Here is a 17,967-nt window from a genome sequence, read left to right as displayed (position 1 = left end):
TTTATACTTTTAAAAAATCCATATCCAGGAATTCTGAGGAAAACCAAGGTGATATATTGACAATTAGGAAAGTAGTATGAGTGCTCTCTCTGTCTCTATAGATAGATAGTAGATAGATAGATAGATAGATAGATAGATAGATAGATAGATAGATAGATGATAGATAGACACATGTATGTACCTATATGAATGTATCTTTATAAGTAAACCAATTAATATGTAATACATGTCTTCCAAAGGCACAAAAAGACTAAGTGAAGTTTGATAACATAGAAATTACACTTTCTTTGTTTAACTAGAATCCTTGAAGTAACATTTTTAATGTCGTTGCAGACCCACCTTGCCAGACTGAGCTCAGCAATATTCAGAAGCGGCAAGGGGTAAAGAAGCTCCTAGGTGAGTAATAGATCATTCTTCTGAAGGCTTTATTGCTTACATAAATAACCCCAGGGAAACAGCAACATAAAATCAATATTAATCCAACAAAGATAGACTGCACTAAATTTCAGCAACAAAATTTATGAACTTTTTGAAAGCCATTAAACTTACTTTTATTACCTTACCTATTGAAAGATATTATGTCTGTTTTATTACCCTAATATAATGTTCATTTTGAAAGTTATTAAGTAAAAAGAGAGATTTAAGCAATGCTAAAGTTAAAACATCAGCAGAAAATTCAGTTCAAATTCTATGGTGAAGATTTAAGAATTGATGGCAAATATATATATATATGTATATGTGCTATTTAAAGCATGTAGTTTTATAAATTGGGTGAAAAGTGCTCTGAGTACCTCAGGGAAATTTGAATAGACTTGTTGGTATTTTTCATTAGTGTTTTTTACTACCCTTCTTTTAATAAGTAAATGTATAAGTAGATAGATATTTCAGATTTTATTCAAAGCCTTGAAATATTTGAATGTTTGGATATAAACAGATTATTAAACTGTTACATATGAGTGGTTTATTCTTATAAACTTACAATTTTTAAATAAACTATTTTTGGAATAGTTTTACATTTATAAAAACAGTGACAAAGGTACATAGTTTCCAAACATTCTTCACCCAGCTTCCACTAAATATAACGTCTTGCATGTGCCAAATAACGATGAAACATTTGTAAATATCTAAGAAATTAGCATTGCTATAATCCTATTAAGTAAGCTTCAGACTTTATTTGGTTGTCACCAGTTTTGCCACTGTTCTTTTTCTATTTTAGAATTCAAAGCATGACAGCACACATGCAATATTTCTTTTCACGTATATTAACACACTCGTGTATTTAATGGCACATAACTCTAATGTCTCTGGATCTGATTAATCTGTTTTATATTTTGACTTACTATCTTTGTAATTACAATATATTACATTTAAATAAGAGGATTTTTCACATTACTTGCAAATCTTTGTTTCAGTGCCCATTGTACAAAATTAAAAGTTTAATGTTTTGTAATAAAACATTTTTAGGTGTGAAAATTACTGATGATAAATGCTACAATGTGTCATGTTTCTTTTGACCCTGTTACAAGATGCAGGAGATACCACAGCTCACAAATGAAAATAATACATTCTGGCTGGGTACAGTGGCTCACGCCTGTAATCCCAACACTTTAGGAGGCCAAGGTAGGCAGATCACCTGAGGTCAGGAGTTCAAGACCACCCTGGCCAATATGGCAAAACCCCACCTCTACTGAAAATACAAAAATTAGCCTCGCGTGGTGGTGTGTGCCTGTAATCACAGCTACTCTGGCGCCTGAGGCAGGAGAATTGCTTGAACCGGGGAGGAAGATGTTGCAGTGAGCCGAGATGGCACCACCATACACCAGCCTGGGTAACAGAGCGAGACTCCATCTCAGAAATAATAATAATAATAATAATAATAATAAGTTCTTATATAGATTTGTCTTGGCAAATCAAAGTTTAGCCATGTACCATAAAGAAAGCCATTGAAATTCAACTTAAAAATATTTTCTACTTAAATTCTATTAGTAGCAAAAATCTATTAGAATACAGGTTTTGATTATTTGAAGGTATAAAAAAATACTTAGTTCCCATTTGGGAAGAGTTACCTTCATTATTCTTTCATAATATAAATGAAAATTATTATAGAGAACACTAAAGTCTTTAAGCATTTCTTCTAATTTGGGTGGGGTATTAGTACGTGTCTGAAATTGATCACTTGTTATATAGGAGTATGATGCCCCATGTCCTGATTTGGAGATTCAGTCTTTGAAAGGAAAAGAGAATATTCTTAAGAATTATGCTAAAACTTCAGACATCAACCAACTTTACTGGCATAAAGTATCAATTATGGTCACACTAACTATACATCATAACATGTTTATGTCAAATTCAAATGGTAGTTGTAAAAGCTGTAGATGTGACAACATTGAATTTTTTCCTTATTTTTTTCTGGCCTTTAATCCATAGAAAGCATTCTGAAGTTAATGATATTCTGTCTATCTAATTGAAAGATTAGCAGTTCAGCTATTTTGAATAAATTATAGTTTTTTAAACTAAGTTAATCTACATATAACAATTTTCAAACTTTTTGAGATAGTGAAGTTATGATGTTATATGGTTACAAGACTAAGTTTTGTCTTTTATCCATTTATTTATTTATTTTTTAAATTTCACCAAATAACTGTTATGCTTCTGGTCACAGAAAAAAGAAAAAAGTCAGAAAATAAAAGAAAATATTCTTATCTCCTGGAACTTATATTCTGGTGTTGGAGTACTTATTTAAAAACACGACTTCACTTTTAAATTACTAATTAAGGGTTTATCATGAGCATTGTGCCATAGAGTATGTTACATTTTATAGATATAAAAATAAGTCTCTAGTCGGGGATGACGGCTCATGCTTGTAATCCCAGCATTCTGGGAGGTTGAGGTGGATGGATGACTTGAAGTCAGGAGTTTGAGATCAGTCTTGACAACATGGTGAAACCCCATCTCTACTAAAAACACAAAAATTACCTTGGTGTGGTGGTGCATGCCTGTAATCTCAGCCACTCAGGAGGCTGAGGTAGGAGAATCACTTGAACCTGGGAGGCAGAGGTTGTAGTGAGCCCAGATTGCCCCACTGCACTCCAGCCTGAGTGATGGAGTGAGACTCTGTCTCAAAAAATAAATAAATAAATAAATAAATGCTCACCATCACTGGCCATCAGAGAAATGCAAACCAAAACCACAGTGAGATACCATCTCACACCGGTTAGAATGGGAATCATTAAAAAGTCAGGAAACAACAGGTGCTGGAGAGGATGTGGAGAAATAGGAACACATTTACACTGTTGCTGGGACTGTAAACTAGTTCAACCATTGTGGAAGTCAGTGTGGCGATTCCTCAGGGATCTAGAACTAGAAATACCATTTGACCCGGCCATCCCATTACTGGGTATCTACCCAAAGGACTATAAATCATGCTGCTATAAAGACACATGCACACATATGTTTATTGTGGCACTATTTACAATAGCAAAGACTTGGAACCAACCCAAATGTCCAACAATGATAGACTGGATTAAGAAAATGTGGCACATATACACCATGGAATACTATGCAGCCATAAAAAATGATGAGTTCATGTCCTTTGTAGGGACATGGATGAAATTGGAAATCATCATTCTCAGTAAACTATCACAAGGACAAAAAACCAAACACCGCATGTTCTCAGTCATAGGTGGGAATTGAACAATGAGAACACATGGACACAAGAAGGGGAACATCACACTCTGGGGACTGTTGTGGGGTGGGGGTAGGGGGGAGGGATAGCATTAGGAGATATACCTAATGCTAAATGACGAGTTAATGGGTGCAGCACACCAGCATGGCACATGTATACATATGTAACTAACCTGCACATTGTGCACATGTACCCTAAAACTTAAAGTATAATAATAATAAAAAAAGAAAAAAAAACATAGAGTAAAATTAAATAAATAAATAATAAATAAAAAATATTCATCTATCTGTTCTACTATTCCCAATAGACTGTGTTCCCACTCGACCATGGACTTGAGATGTTGTTCACACAACAATGAAAATGAAGAGAACCTAAATATTTCTAACCATAGACGATATCACAATGTAGTGGTGAAAGTATGCAAGGACAGTCAACACACACACACACACACACACACAAACACACACACACAGAGAATGGAAGAAGTAATCAGGAATCTTTCATTTTGAAGAAGACTTTAAATTGTGGGTCACATTTACGTCAAATCTTAAAGTAGAAGAGAGAGGAGAGAGATTCTAGTCGACATAATGTGTAAAGAGACAAAACAGCATTGAATTTGGGAAAAACACATAGCTTGATTTGGAAAGAACTTGGAATATAGGAATGAACATTTGGGGAAATGAAAGTAGAAAGTTGGCAGCGATGAAGGCAGATGGTGACAGGTCTTCTGCCATGCTAAGTGGTCTGGGTGATTTAATATAAGCATGGCACTAATCAGATTTTAATTCTGTATTGTGCCTCTGAAACACTACCCTTTGCACAGTGAGAACTAGTAAGATAGTACTTTGCTTTACAAAGGAAATGAATCCATGAACTATAAGCAGTTCACTGTGGCAATGGCCAGCTCCATGACACAAAAGACTTCCCTGATTTCTTCTAAGGCATCACTGGTATCTATCCTGGAATATAGTGGACACTCCATATGTGTAAGTCTTTAGTGCATTAATGCATAATGGGTGCTTCTCAGAAAGGAGAACAGCTTATTCATAAACTACATGTGTGTGTTTGTATGCCTGTGTGTTGTTTCAACAGGACAGTATATCCCCCTGTGTGATGAAGATGGTTACTACAAGCCAACACAATGTCATGGCAGTGTTGGACAGTGCTGGTGTGTTGACAGATATGGAAATGAAGTCATGGGATCCAGAATAAATGGTATTGCAGATTGCGGTAAGGAGAAGGGTTACCTATTTCATAATTTTCTAAGCACAGAATTAAGTGCTTTAGAGCCTCATTCATTTGTTCAAGCATTTAATGAGGACTTACTCTATGCAAAGACTGTAGAATATCTAGGGTGGAGGGAGTGACAAAAAAAAACTTACTCCTAGCATGTTAAAAATTTGGATAGATAATAAGTGGTCATTGCATAATTTAGATTTTCTAGAGAGATTAATTGAAAGCTGAGTTCCTTTCCTACTTCAAATTCGGAAAGTTGTTGAGGTACTTCTTTTCCTCTCAGCTAAAGCAGACCTTTCTCATTCATCCTACTGCAAGTCAATAAACTCTATTTATCGTGTCTTCAGATGACACCCTTTTGTCTGTATACCTCTGGAGATGGTAACTTAGGGAATATGTGGGTTCACCAGCCAAAGAAATACAAACCTTTTTAAAGTAAAAGTCCATAAATTACAGCTATATAAGCATGTTTCCTTGTGCTTGAGTGAGGAAAATGTAGTTTGACTGTTTAAAGGGAATTATAGCTAATATTCTAATTCTTTTTTAGGAACATGGATTTTTTATGTATATATTTAAAATAGAATGTAACGCTTAGTTGAACATAACATACATGCATTTTAAAGTTTCCATTGTGGTACCATTTGTACTTCATAAAACATTTTTCTAGAATGCAAGTGTCAATTTTCTTGGTATTATAGACAGTTTTCATGACAAAAGCCACCTCATTGTAGACACACACACGCGCGCACACACACACACACCAGGAATTAATTCTTTGTGTTTCAATTAATATAAATGATCAAAAATGAGAATAAAATACTTTTTAATCTTGCATTTTAGAAAATATTTAGATGTATTCTTCAAGCAAATTTTAGACTAATAAACTAAGACTATCAAAAAAAGATAAACAATAAAAGTAATCTCATTTAAACTTTAAATTCCTGCTCTGAATCCATTTGTTCATAACATTTTTAACAGCTTGGTTTTGGTTTGCTGACCTGGCCAATGCAGTTAGATTTAAGTAGGAAGAAAGAGGATTCAATAGCTGCCTTACATAAATTTTACATATAGGGAACACATCTTTGTAATGTGTGCTGTAAAGTAGTTGCATTATAAATTAATTCTGTTGTCATTGATGACAATGATGGATACATAACTTTTTTATGTTGTAAATAAAAGTTATATGGAGATGAGTTCCTTAAGTGAACAAGAACATTGCTTTTGGAACGTGGACATCTGAGTTTTCTTTACATTTTATAACTAACACAGTAGATGAAGTTGGAGAACTAAATATTTTCTTCAGTTAAGATGGGAATTTTAGTGTGTTGTCTTGTGAGATCAACCAATTTATAAACCTTGAATTACATCAATAGGATTTGTTATAATTAGATACCAAATAATTATAAGAATAAAATATTAGAAAGAGTATAAAATAAATCCACGCTAGCATTTGAGGAGTTGAAAAGTCAATATACAGTGAGTGCTAAGATGTATGTGCATTATTGCCTCCATAAGTGTTAATGGTTATTTTTAAAATATTTTGTAAAATATTAGTTTTCTGTTGCTTTAGTAACAAATTCCCACTCAGTGGCTTAAACAACACACATTTATCCTACAGTTCTGTGCCTCAGAAGATCAACACAGGTCTCACTAAGCTCAACATCCAGATGTCAGCAGGATGGTGCTCCTCTCTGGAAGCTTTAGAGGAAAATCTGTTTCCTTGCCCTTTTCACCTCTTAGAGGTAGCTCTCATCCCTTGGTTCATGGACTCTTTCCTCTAAACTTAAGCCGACAACACTGCATCTCTGATCATTCTTCTGTAGTCATAGCTCCTTCCCACTCTATCTGGAAAACATTTTTTTTTATTTTAAGAACCTAAGTGACAATTTGGATCCACCTGGGTAATTCAGGATAATCTCTCCAATTCAAATTCCTTTACTTAACCATATTTGCAAAGTCACTTTTTCATGTTAAGGTAACATTATAGATTCTGGAGATTAGGAAATAAATATCTTTGGTAGGGCAATTTTTCTGCCACACTTGTAGAAGAAATTTTGAATTCTTTGCAAAATGCACAGTCTGACATGAATTTCTATAACAACTGGGATGAGATCAATATTACTGGACTGGAAATCTTGCATAACATACCTCAATAATGATTCTGCTTTTAGCACATACATTTTAACAAATGATAGATTTTTAACATGTGATAATTTTCCAGAAAATGGATCTTTCCTTATCTTTGATAAATAAGATAGAAAACAAATTACTTTCTAAAAAATATTCTTAATTTTTATAAGGATTTTATCTTTCAGAAATTGACACTATTCAGTCAAATAAAGGTTATGTTTACTTTCACTTGTTTTAAGCTATAGATTTTGAGATCTCCGGAGATTTTGCTAGTGGAGATTTTCATGAATGGACTGATGATGAGGATGATGAAGATGATATGAATGATGAAGATGAAATTGAAGATGATGATGAAGATGAAGGGGATGATGATGATGGTGGTGATGACCATGATGTATACATTTGATTGATGACAGTTGAAATCAATAAATTCTACATTTCTAATATTTACAAAAATGATAGCCTATTTAAAATTATCTTCTTCCCCAATAACAAAATGATTCTAAACCTCACATATATTTTGTATAATTATTTGAAAAATTGCAGCTAAAGTTATAGAACTTTATGTTTAAATAAGAATCATTTGCTTTGAGTTTTTATATTCCTTACACAAAAAGAAAATACATATGCAGTCTAGTCAGACAAAATAAAGTTTTGAAGTGCTACTATGATAAATTTTTCACGAGAACAAACTTTGTAAATCTTCCATAAGCAAAATGACAGCTAGTGCTTGGGATCGTACATGTTAATTTTTTGAAAGGTAATTCTAAGTGAAATTTAAAATAAATAAATTTTTAATGACCTGGGTCCTAAGGATTTAGGAAAAATATGCATGCTTTAATTGCATTTCCAAAGTAGCATCTTGCTAGACCTAGATGAGTCAGGATAACAGAGAGATACCACATGGCAAGAAAAACAAAGTGACAATTGTAGAGTCCTCAATTGTGTTTACATTAATAGTGGTGTTTTTACCTATGAAATTATTCTGGATCTAATAGGACATTTTACAAAATGGCAAGTATGGAAAACCATGGATTCTGAAAGTTAAAAATTTAGTTGTTCTCCCCAGTGTGTATTTTAATTTGGATGGCAGTCTCAAGCAGATTTTTTAAAAGATTCTTTAATAACATGATTTGTTTGCCTTTCTAGATTTCTTTATCTTTCTGACCAGCAACTTAGGGAGCAGAATTTAAATTAGGAAGACAAAGGGAAAGATTCATTTAAACCATATTTTTACAAAGTTTGTCATTTGCCCCAAGGTCAAATTTTAAATTCTTAATTTTCATTTTATTTCCCATTTTAGGTAAAAGTTTGCATTTAATCTTAGAATTATGTTATTTTTGTTAGTAGTGTGGAAACTTAGAGAACGTATTGTATGGTGCCTTGCAAAAATAGAGATAGAAAGATTTTAGCATGCATACCAATATAGTATATTACGCAATATATAAGCACACCTAATTAACAGATTAATATCAGTAAAGGTATTGCTGCTGGAATGAAGAAAATGGGGTACGTTTCTTTCTTTTTTTCTATTGTTACATAATTGCCGTGTGGACTTGTTTATGATTATTGTGTAGAGTAGCATTTAAGATTTAACTGTAGCAAAAATTACTTTAACCGCTGTATTTAAGTTAGCATGTTAATTAATTGTGTAGACATTTTGGCACACCATCACTTTTAACTATATCATACCAATGGTTTTGTGCCCATAATAAAAATGGAAAAACCTGTTGAATGTTACGTATTGGTATCTTTAATTTCAACAGTGGGTAAACTGGTTTCCCAGTATACAATTCATTGAAAGCAAAATTGATTAATTATTTCCATTTAATTTATACACACTCAATACAAAATTTAATGTTGACTTTATGTAATAAAGTATAATGCATTTTCTTTTTTACTGTTTATGTATAGTTTACAAAATAAAGAATCTTGTAACCAAATTGAACTGTTCCTCAATGGTCTTTCCAGAGTACACATAGTAGCATGAAGCCTTCTCAATCGAGTCCTTGATTTTTAAAATGAATGCATCACAAACTAGCTAGGGGAGTTCCCTGAAATTTTAGAATTACAAAATTAGCGCTCTTGGAATCTTGAATATTATTTGTCAATGTACGTTAAAAAAAATTTTGTTGGTGGTGGTTTATTTTGATTCATTTGTCAATGTACGTTAAAAAAAATTTTGTTGGTGGTGGTTTATTTTGTTTCATTTGTCATAATATTGTAAAATGGATCATATTTTTGTCAAGGCTGTATTTTAAAACCCATTTTTATGGTGTCATACTTAACATATTTGGCTAAATTTCTATAGCAACAGCATTTTGAAGAGTAGTCAGATAGCCTTGTCTATTTAACAAATGTATATAAATATAACTGATTGGGAAGAGACAAAAACAAATTCTATACAGAGGTTTAGCAAATGAATTTAAAGTAACAAATATAGTAATGTTGAAGTTAGGCTTTTTTAAAGAAGTTTCTCTGAGACTCCCAAGAAAGCAATTAAATCAACAGCAAATAGAAAATAAAAATAGATTACACTATAAAACTTTATGTAAATTATTTGTATACAATATATATTTGTGTGTGTGTGTGTGTGTATAAAAATTCTACTTGTAATGTATATTAGGTCTTTTCATGATCATTTAATTTATTTTAAATATTTTGACACAATACAATTATACCTATACATTTATCCCCCAAAATATAAATATTGGACAGCTACTGTAAATCAAACAGTATTCTAGACACTAGGTATTCATTAATGAACAAAATAATTATGAAGTGTAAAGACAAGCAATACATTATTCCTATCCCATAATACAATATAGTTATAATCTCCATTGGAATAAATCAAAGAAAGATATTTACTAGATTTAATTTGAATAAAAATGAGGTATGTTGAACCCCCAATGAGAGTCCTTGATAGAAACCCAAAATCTTAATATTTTAATTAAAAAGAATCCAAGTATCTCAACAGTTTGTTCTTTCTTAAATTGAAATCTGATTCATAGGTATAAAGTCATACAATACAGTCTATAATAGTGTCTTATTTTTCTAATCTGTGTTATTTAGAAAGCACACATGCAACTCGAAAATTACAAGACATTCGGAATCACAGCAAATTAAAAATTGAAACATTAGAGAAAATGAGTAGAAGAAACATACAAATAAAATAGCAAGTGTTCCTTTTATGCCAAAATCTAGTATGGAAATTAATGATGCTTTATTTTTGTACATATAGGGGATGGTAATTCTGCCTAATACTATTGGGGAAAAAAAGCTAAGTTTAAAATAAACATGAAACATTTTAATATTGATCAAAATGATCAATAATTCAAACTCTGTATTTCTGCCAATCATTTAATAGAAAAAATCTATCAAACCAAAATATCAAAATTATTAGCAAAAATTTTCTAATTAATAAAACAGCTTCTAAGAGTACTTTATTCTCTGTATACATTTTTACAGTATTTTTATTTTACATGAAACTAATGATGTGAAAAGTAACTCATAAGCATTGATCCTTATAGGCTAGTGACAGTTTATTTAGAGCATATTTACAGAATTGCATGAATAAATACACATTTTGTAACAAACAATTTGATGATTTGTTTTATATAAAATTAATGAAGCATTGGTGTTGGCTATATGCAATAGATTATTAAGGGCTCCATACACAGTCTATTTTTAGAGATTCCTAATAGCTGGGGGGAAAGTGGAGAATGAGCCACACCGAATACAGCCATCATAAGTAATGTGCTTGTTCTGCCTGACACAAGTGTGCACATATGCACACACAAACACATGTGTGCACACACGATTAGTCCAGTGTTTTCTTTAAATTTGAAATATTCAGTACATTGATTCACATTTATTTCTCTTTTGTTCATGATGAATAAAAAGTACTAGACCATATCATACATTGCTCAGGTGAAGTAAGAAAATTTAAAAATCTAGAATATTTAAAGTGGCATGAAGGTATAAATAAATGATCATATGAGTTCCTTGTAGCTTATTCTATTTGACATTATTTTAAACCTAATAGCTGATATTAAGGTTAACATAATGAAAGGTGACATTTTCATTCTTTCTAGTACACATTTTTATAGAAAATGGTATCAACTGTTTAATTCTGTGTTGTAAAAGTATTTCATGAATTATAACTTGGCTTCATGAAACTTTTATTAATTATTAAGTCAATGAACACTTCAAAGAGAACATCTTAAGCTTTCGTTGTATACAATATATATGTCATCCCTCCTGGGGCAAGACAAATCAGAATAGCCCTTTTGAATAGGAATTATTTTCTCTCCTCAATTGTGTATGAATATCTGCTGTCACTGTTCTACTTAATATCTTTACCTAATTTCTATGTCTCAGTTAAAAGCTCAGCAAGTAAAATTAAGATAAATGAATTTATGGTTCAACATGATTTAAAATGGCAAAGTAAGCCATTGTAGGTGGAAAGATTTTTAAAAATTGCAACAACCAATAAACACCATCACATCCATATTCAACTCTTTCGAAGATATCCTTGGGGAATACAATTTTAATATATTTTAATAATCAAATATCCCATTCATTCTTAAGTATACAAATACATATATTGCTAGGTTTGGAGTCCATATGCCTTATATTTTTCATCTGTCAAATGTAGCTTAACGTATATATCCTGGAGAATTTATGTGCAGGTTACATGCAACACAAATTTAAAGCAGGAGCATGGTGTTTATCCTGTAGTAAATATCCACTACATGCTAACTTTTTTTTAGATTTTTAAAATAGGTTAACAACAGCGGTATTATTGAAGTTTTCAAGATGAGCTGTCAGAATTATCTTCTCTTTTTACAGCTTTATTCACATTAATTCAAACAAATGATCCAGTCGATAGTACTCTCATATACTAAATAGACATAATAAATCGTGCTCACATCATACAGTCAGTGTGAGGATGAAATGAGTTAATACATGGTGTCCGGAACATAGTAAATACCAAATAAATGTCATTATTTTTGTTACTTATAGAAGCTTATGAGGCATAGAAAAAGTCATATGAAGAAATGAAAAAATAAACTTCAAACCTAAGTATCTTAACTAGTTGGCTTCCCTAAGTAATTATTCATTTTAGAATAGGTACATTTCAAGAGAAACATGAACTAGGGTTTATGTCAACTTAATATATGTACCACACATGAAATGTCATATACATTAAATTCATGCAATCGGCTAAGATTTGGATGTTATTTTTTCTTACATTAGAGATAAAGTATCCTAGAAATCACTAATACTCATCATTCCTGGTTCTTCTCTCCTTTCTGGACACATGTGATATCTTCCTTTTTTCTTCACAGTAAATTTGAGGCCATGCAACTAGTTCTGGCCAATTGACTGTGAGTTGAAGTCACATGTATGGTTCTTGACAGGGCAGGTGTCACAGCCATCAGTTTATAGGCAGTTGGGATGGAACAGTGACAGTGCCGTATCTTTACCCGTGTCTCTCAGTTCCACTAGTTATTTAACCATGTCATGCTACTTCCACATTTAAATTTGCAACAACTATCCAAAACTAATGTCTTCTTCTTAAACAACATGTAACATGTTTTGAAGCCATCTCAAATCGTTGTAAAGTGAAGTAGAGCATAAACAAGTTAATTCTGCTGTTTAATGAAATGTATTTGTATAGCAGTCCAGGAAATGCAACTGCTGGAGTCAAATCTCTGAGCTCAATCTGATAGTGCTTTGCGACATTGGGCAAATAATGAACTTTGCTGTAACTGGTTTTCTTCATTTGTAAAGTAATAGTAGTGTTAGGATTTAATTCATAAGGCTATAATAGTGCTTCAGTGGAAATTCTAGTAATAGACATAGCTCAAAAAATTTAGCTGCAATAAATAAAAAAAAAAAAAGACAGTAAGTATAGTGGTAAAAGCCACGGACAGTGTAGTCTACCAGGTCTGAATCCTGGCTCTGGCATTCATGGACTGCATGACTTTAGGCAAGTTACTTGACATCTCCATGGCTTAGTTTTCTCATCAGTGAAATAGGTATGAGATTAATTCTCACCTTAGCACATGTGGCAGAGGATTACAAATTTTAATACTTATGAAAGCACTTAAAACAATGCCTAGCCACATAGTCAGCACTGAATAATAGTTATTATTAAGAAGAGGGAAATGAAGAAAAGTAAAATCAAGAAACCAGCCACTATTTTAGATCTATCATATTTTTAAGATGGGAATATAGAAATTGTTATTCCCATTTTCTCTGTTAGGAAACAGCTAGTCCAGAGAAATAAGGTGATCTCCAAAGGTCACCAGGGATATCAATGTAGAAACTAAAGCACAAACTTAAGAAACATCATCAGCTCAATGCAGTCCAATATCAACTTGCTCTTGAGCTCTCATAAATGTTCTCTCTTAAAATGTAATTCCTATTTAAAGGCTAACCTTTTCAAAACATCGATTATCCACAATGTCTTATCCAAAAGAGTGGTTATTTATAGAAAATTCTTAATGTAATTTCACTGTAATTCTTTTTTTTTTTTTGAGGTGGAGTTTCAGTCTTGTTGCTCAGGCTGGAGTGCAGTGGTGCCATCTCGGCTCACTGCAACCTCCACCTCCCGGGTTCAAGTGATTCTCCTGCTTCAGCCTCCCCAGTAGCTGGGATTACAGGCGCCTGTCACCACTCCTGGCTAATTTTTTGTATGTTTAGTAGAGACGGGGTTTCACCATGTTGGCCAGGCTGGTCTTGAACTCCTAACCTCAAGTGATCCACTGCCTCGGCCTCCCAAAGTGCTGGAATTACAGGCATGAGCCACCGTGCCTGGCCATAATTATAATTTTTAATGTGTCTTTTTAATTGGTATGTTAAATAGTGCTAAGTTTCAATATTCTTTTTAGCCCCATGGGGGTAAGATGTAGAAGTACTGGAGTGGAAATAAAGACAATAATTACAGACTATAAATCTGTTTTAGAGCTTACCAGAGGTTGCATTAAAGTGTAATTTAGAACTTACTAGATTTAAAAGAAAAAACATAATTTTTTTAAAAAAGCATTCTTGTAATTTAAAAACAATTTATTATTTTGGGGGGATGAAAAAATAGAGGTGGAACTATTAGGAGTATGGACAAAACAATTTCACATTCTCAAATAGTTCTAAGGAGTATAAATAAATATGTGACAAATCATGTCACATTTGTAAAAAATTTAAGAACTCTTATTTTCTCATATAAGTAAATATTAGTATGACAATAGACCATTATTGGTAAACTACTTCTCAGTTTATTTTAGCCAGGTACAATATTTCTTGCTATGAAATGTAAATATTAAACATTTCTCTCTTTTAGGATAATGTGTTTCCGGTGCTCATCATTTTCACTCCAAACAATCAATGCCTTTTCACAACTAATTTGATCGTCTGGAGAAATATAGCTAAAAGATAAAGGGAAAATGCCCTTTACTGTAAGACATGTTTGTGGAAAAATTAACCAAAAGAAGCCTCTAATTTGGACCTTACTTTCTTCTTATAAAATTAAACGATAGCAAAATAGATTGTGTATATGTTACGTTTGGCAAAAGAAAAAAAATGAATGATTTTGTACAAGGTTGGTTCAGTTGGTCACGTGAATCTCGGACTATTGAGACTCTTTATTTGATTGATTAATGTGTATTTGGTGTCAACCTCATAATTACAAGAGCAATGGGTGACTATGTCAATCTTAGTTTATTTTCTAAAATTTGAGGTAATTTGAATAAATTTTTGTTTTCATGTGAGTCATCTGGGTATTATTTTTTATTGGGTATACCTAGAAGGATTATTATTTGAAGTAAAACTGCATGCTGACAATTTATAGTGAGGAGAAACAGAAGTCAATTAATAAGTATAGGTAAGTTACATTACATTATATTTTACGTTAATTACCACATACACTTGGCATTTAATACACTTGAAGTGTTCCAGGGCCACAAATGCATTTTTAACTTGAATCACTCCTACTCTAGGCAAGTGAGAATAAACTGCTTTCTTGGTGCTATGCTTTAAACATGGTCTGTTTGGCTCTGTCAAGTCTCATGTCGAAATTTGATCTCCAGTGTTGGTGGTGGGGGATGCTTGGGGGTGTTTGGGTCATGGGGGTGGATCCCTCATCAATGACTTGGTGAGATTCTTGTAGGAGCGACAAGAAGTGGTTGTTGAAAAAAGTCTGGCACCTCCTTCCCTCTCTCTTGTTTCTTCCCTGCCGTGTGATTTCTGCCCGCACTTCTTTCCTTCCCTCTCCACCATGAGTAGAAGCAATCTGACTTTCTCACCAGGAGATGCTGGCACCATGTTTCTTGTACAGCCTGCAGAATGTGAGCCAGATAAACCTCTTTCCTTTATAAATTACTCACCCTCACCCTTTATAACAGCACAAACTGACTAAGACACTTGGCTGGTAAGGAAACCTAGCCGTTCACCCAGCATCCAATTTCAACATGGCTTTACAAGACCTATCTCTTCCCTTTTTGCTAGTGGTAAACTCTTATTTGTGTTTTAATCCCCCGCCGCCCCGCCTTTTTTTTCTTTTTTGAGACCGAGTCTCACTCTGTCGCCAGGCTACAGTGCAGTGGCTCAATCTCAGCTCACTGCAACTCCACCTCCCCAGGTTCAAGCGAGTCCCCTGCCCCAGCCTCCGGAGTAGCTGGGATTACAGGCACGCGTCACCACGCCAAGCTAATTTTCGTATTTTTAGTAAAGACAGGATTACACCAGTTTCGCCAGGATGATCTCGATCTCCTGACCTCGTGATCTGCCCGCCTTGGCCTCCCAAAGTGCTGAGATTACAGGCGTGAGCCACTGTGTCAGGCCTAATACCCTTTTTTTTTTTTTTTTTGGATGGGGGGGAAATTGCAGTATAGTTTGAAGTCGGGCGTCATCATGCTTCCAGCTTTGTTCTTTTTGCTTAGGATTGTCGTGGCTGTATGGGCTCTTTTTGGGTTCCATGTGAATTTTAAAGTGGTTTTTCTAATTCTGTAAAGAATATCAATGGTAATTTAATGGCAATAGCATTGAATCTATAAATTACTTTGGATGGTATGGCCATTTTCACAATATTGATTCTTCCTATCTATGAGCATGGACTGTTTTTTCATTTGTTTGTGTCCTCTCTGATTTCTTTGAGCAGTGGTTTGTAGTTCTCTAAAAGGAGAACTTCATTTCCCTTTTTAGCTGTATTTATGGGTACTTTATTCTCTTTGTAGCAATTGTGAATAGGAGTTCATTCATGATTTGGCTCTCTGCTTGTCTATTGTTGGAGTATAGGAATGTTTTTGATTTCTGCACATTGATTTTGTATCCTAAGACTTTGCTGATGTTGCTTATCAATTTAAGGAAATTCTGGACCAACAAACATGAAAAAACAGTTCAACATCACTGATCACTAGAGAAATGCAAATCAAGATCTCAATGAGATTCCATCTCATGCCAGTCAGAATGATGATTATTAAGAAGTTAAGAAACAACAGATGTTGGTGAGGTTGCAGAGAAATAGGAACACTTTTACACTATTGGTGGGAATGTAAGTTAGTTCTACCATTGTGGAAGACAGTGTGGCAATTCCTCAAAGACCTAGAACCAGACATACCATTTGACCCAGCAATCCTATTACTGAGCATATATCCAAAGAAATATAAATTATTCTATTGTAAAGACATATGCACATATATGTTCATTGCAGCACTATTCCCAATAATAAAGACATGGAATCAATCAAAACACGCATCAGTGATAGACTAGATAACGAAAATGTGGTAAATATACACCATGGCATACTATGCGGCCATAAAAAGGAATGAGATCATGTCCTTTTCAGGGACAAGGTTAAGGTGCAAAGCAATTATCCTCAGCAAATGAACACAGGAACAAAAAAATCAAACGTCACATGTTCTCACTTTTAAGTGGGAGCCGAACAGTGAGAACACATAGACACAAAGAGGCGAACAACACATACTGTGGCCTGTCAGGGAAGGGCAGTGAGAGGGAGAGCATCAGGATAAATAGCTAATGCATGTGGGGCTTTATACCTAGGTGATGGGTTGATAGATGCAGCAAACCACCATGGCACACATTTCCCTGCATAGCAAACCTGCACGTCCTGCATATGTATCCTGGAAATTAAAATAAAATAATTTTTTTAAAAAGAAAAAGAACTGCAAATCATAGGGTATACAGAAAACTTTGACAAATATCTCTGAAGAATGTTCAGTGTGTACCAAACTACTGCCAATAGTTTCTAGTTGTCTTTATAATGATCTCTAATAGGAAGTGACTTTATGACTAGTTTCAGCTGGATAATAATATCATATCCTCTAGTGTGATTATAGGAACAGTTGTGCCAGAATCTGATCCAGAATCTTGCAAGGTGAAAACAACTTGATATAGCAGCTCAGTTGTATTCTTCCCAGGGTGGCTGCAACCCGAGCCTTTCTAATGCCAGGAAAGACATTGTCATGCCTCACCAAAACAATCGCACTCTGTTCATGTAGTACCTCAGGCAGATTGATTTTAGCCCTGGATTTTGATGGGGCTTCATTCCAAGAGCTGTTCATTTAAAACACGGTCTAGGATATGCTATAAGGAAGATCTGTTAAACATTTATAAATATCACAGTCTATTTTAATCCTTCATGCTCAAGGAAAAAAGTGACAAATAATAAAGCCCAAAATGAAAATTAAATTTATGTAATAGATATTGCATGCTCTTTCTGTAGTACCTAGTTAAACTATAGCATCTCTATTAATCATTTTCAAAGGGCATTCCTAGGGCATTGCTCATGCATGCATTATTATGGATGCGGCTACACCTGGATGTGTAATGCTCCATGCAGTCTTTTGTGTCTCCAATACTGACTTCTGAAAATAAAAATGACACATTAAAGAAGA

The 17,967-nt window shown here is 33.6% G+C and overlaps 1 protein-coding gene and 1 long non-coding RNA gene across 5 annotated transcripts in view; one reads left to right on the top strand and one right to left on the bottom strand.

Annotated features, from left to right (window-relative positions):
- Window positions 1–8,994, top strand: part of SPOCK3 (SPARC (osteonectin), cwcv and kazal like domains proteoglycan 3) — a 496,712-nt gene extending 487,718 nt beyond the window's left edge. For 3 of the 4 annotated variants that reach the window (XM_055111986.2, XM_003821795.3, XM_055111988.1), the window contains 3 exons: window positions 334–396; window positions 4,778–4,915; window positions 7,291–8,994. In XM_055111986.2, the coding sequence (XP_054967961.1) occupies window positions 334–396; window positions 4,778–4,915; window positions 7,291–7,457 (368 nt within the window). In that variant the 3' untranslated portion in view covers window positions 7,458–8,994. The remainder of the gene's footprint in view (window positions 1–333; window positions 397–4,777; window positions 4,916–7,290) is intronic. The other variant, XM_055111987.1, reaches the window with a different exon arrangement.
- A 5,760-nt stretch (window positions 8,995–14,754) lies between these two features.
- Window positions 14,755–17,194, bottom strand: LOC129397644 (uncharacterized). The gene is made up of 2 exons (XR_008625254.2): window positions 17,110–17,194; window positions 14,755–16,057 (listed from the first exon to the last, which is right to left on the bottom strand). It is a non-coding gene; the product is annotated as an uncharacterized LOC129397644 (long non-coding RNA).
- Between the last annotated feature and the right edge of the window lie 773 nt (window positions 17,195–17,967).

This window comes from Pan paniscus, chromosome 3 (genome assembly GCF_029289425.2).
Source record: "Pan paniscus chromosome 3, NHGRI_mPanPan1-v2.0_pri, whole genome shotgun sequence".
Classification (NCBI taxonomy): Eukaryota; Metazoa; Chordata; class Mammalia; order Primates; family Hominidae; genus Pan; species Pan paniscus.
The sequence above is the reverse complement of the archived record's forward strand: the minus strand, read 5'-3'. Positions and strand labels throughout refer to the sequence as shown.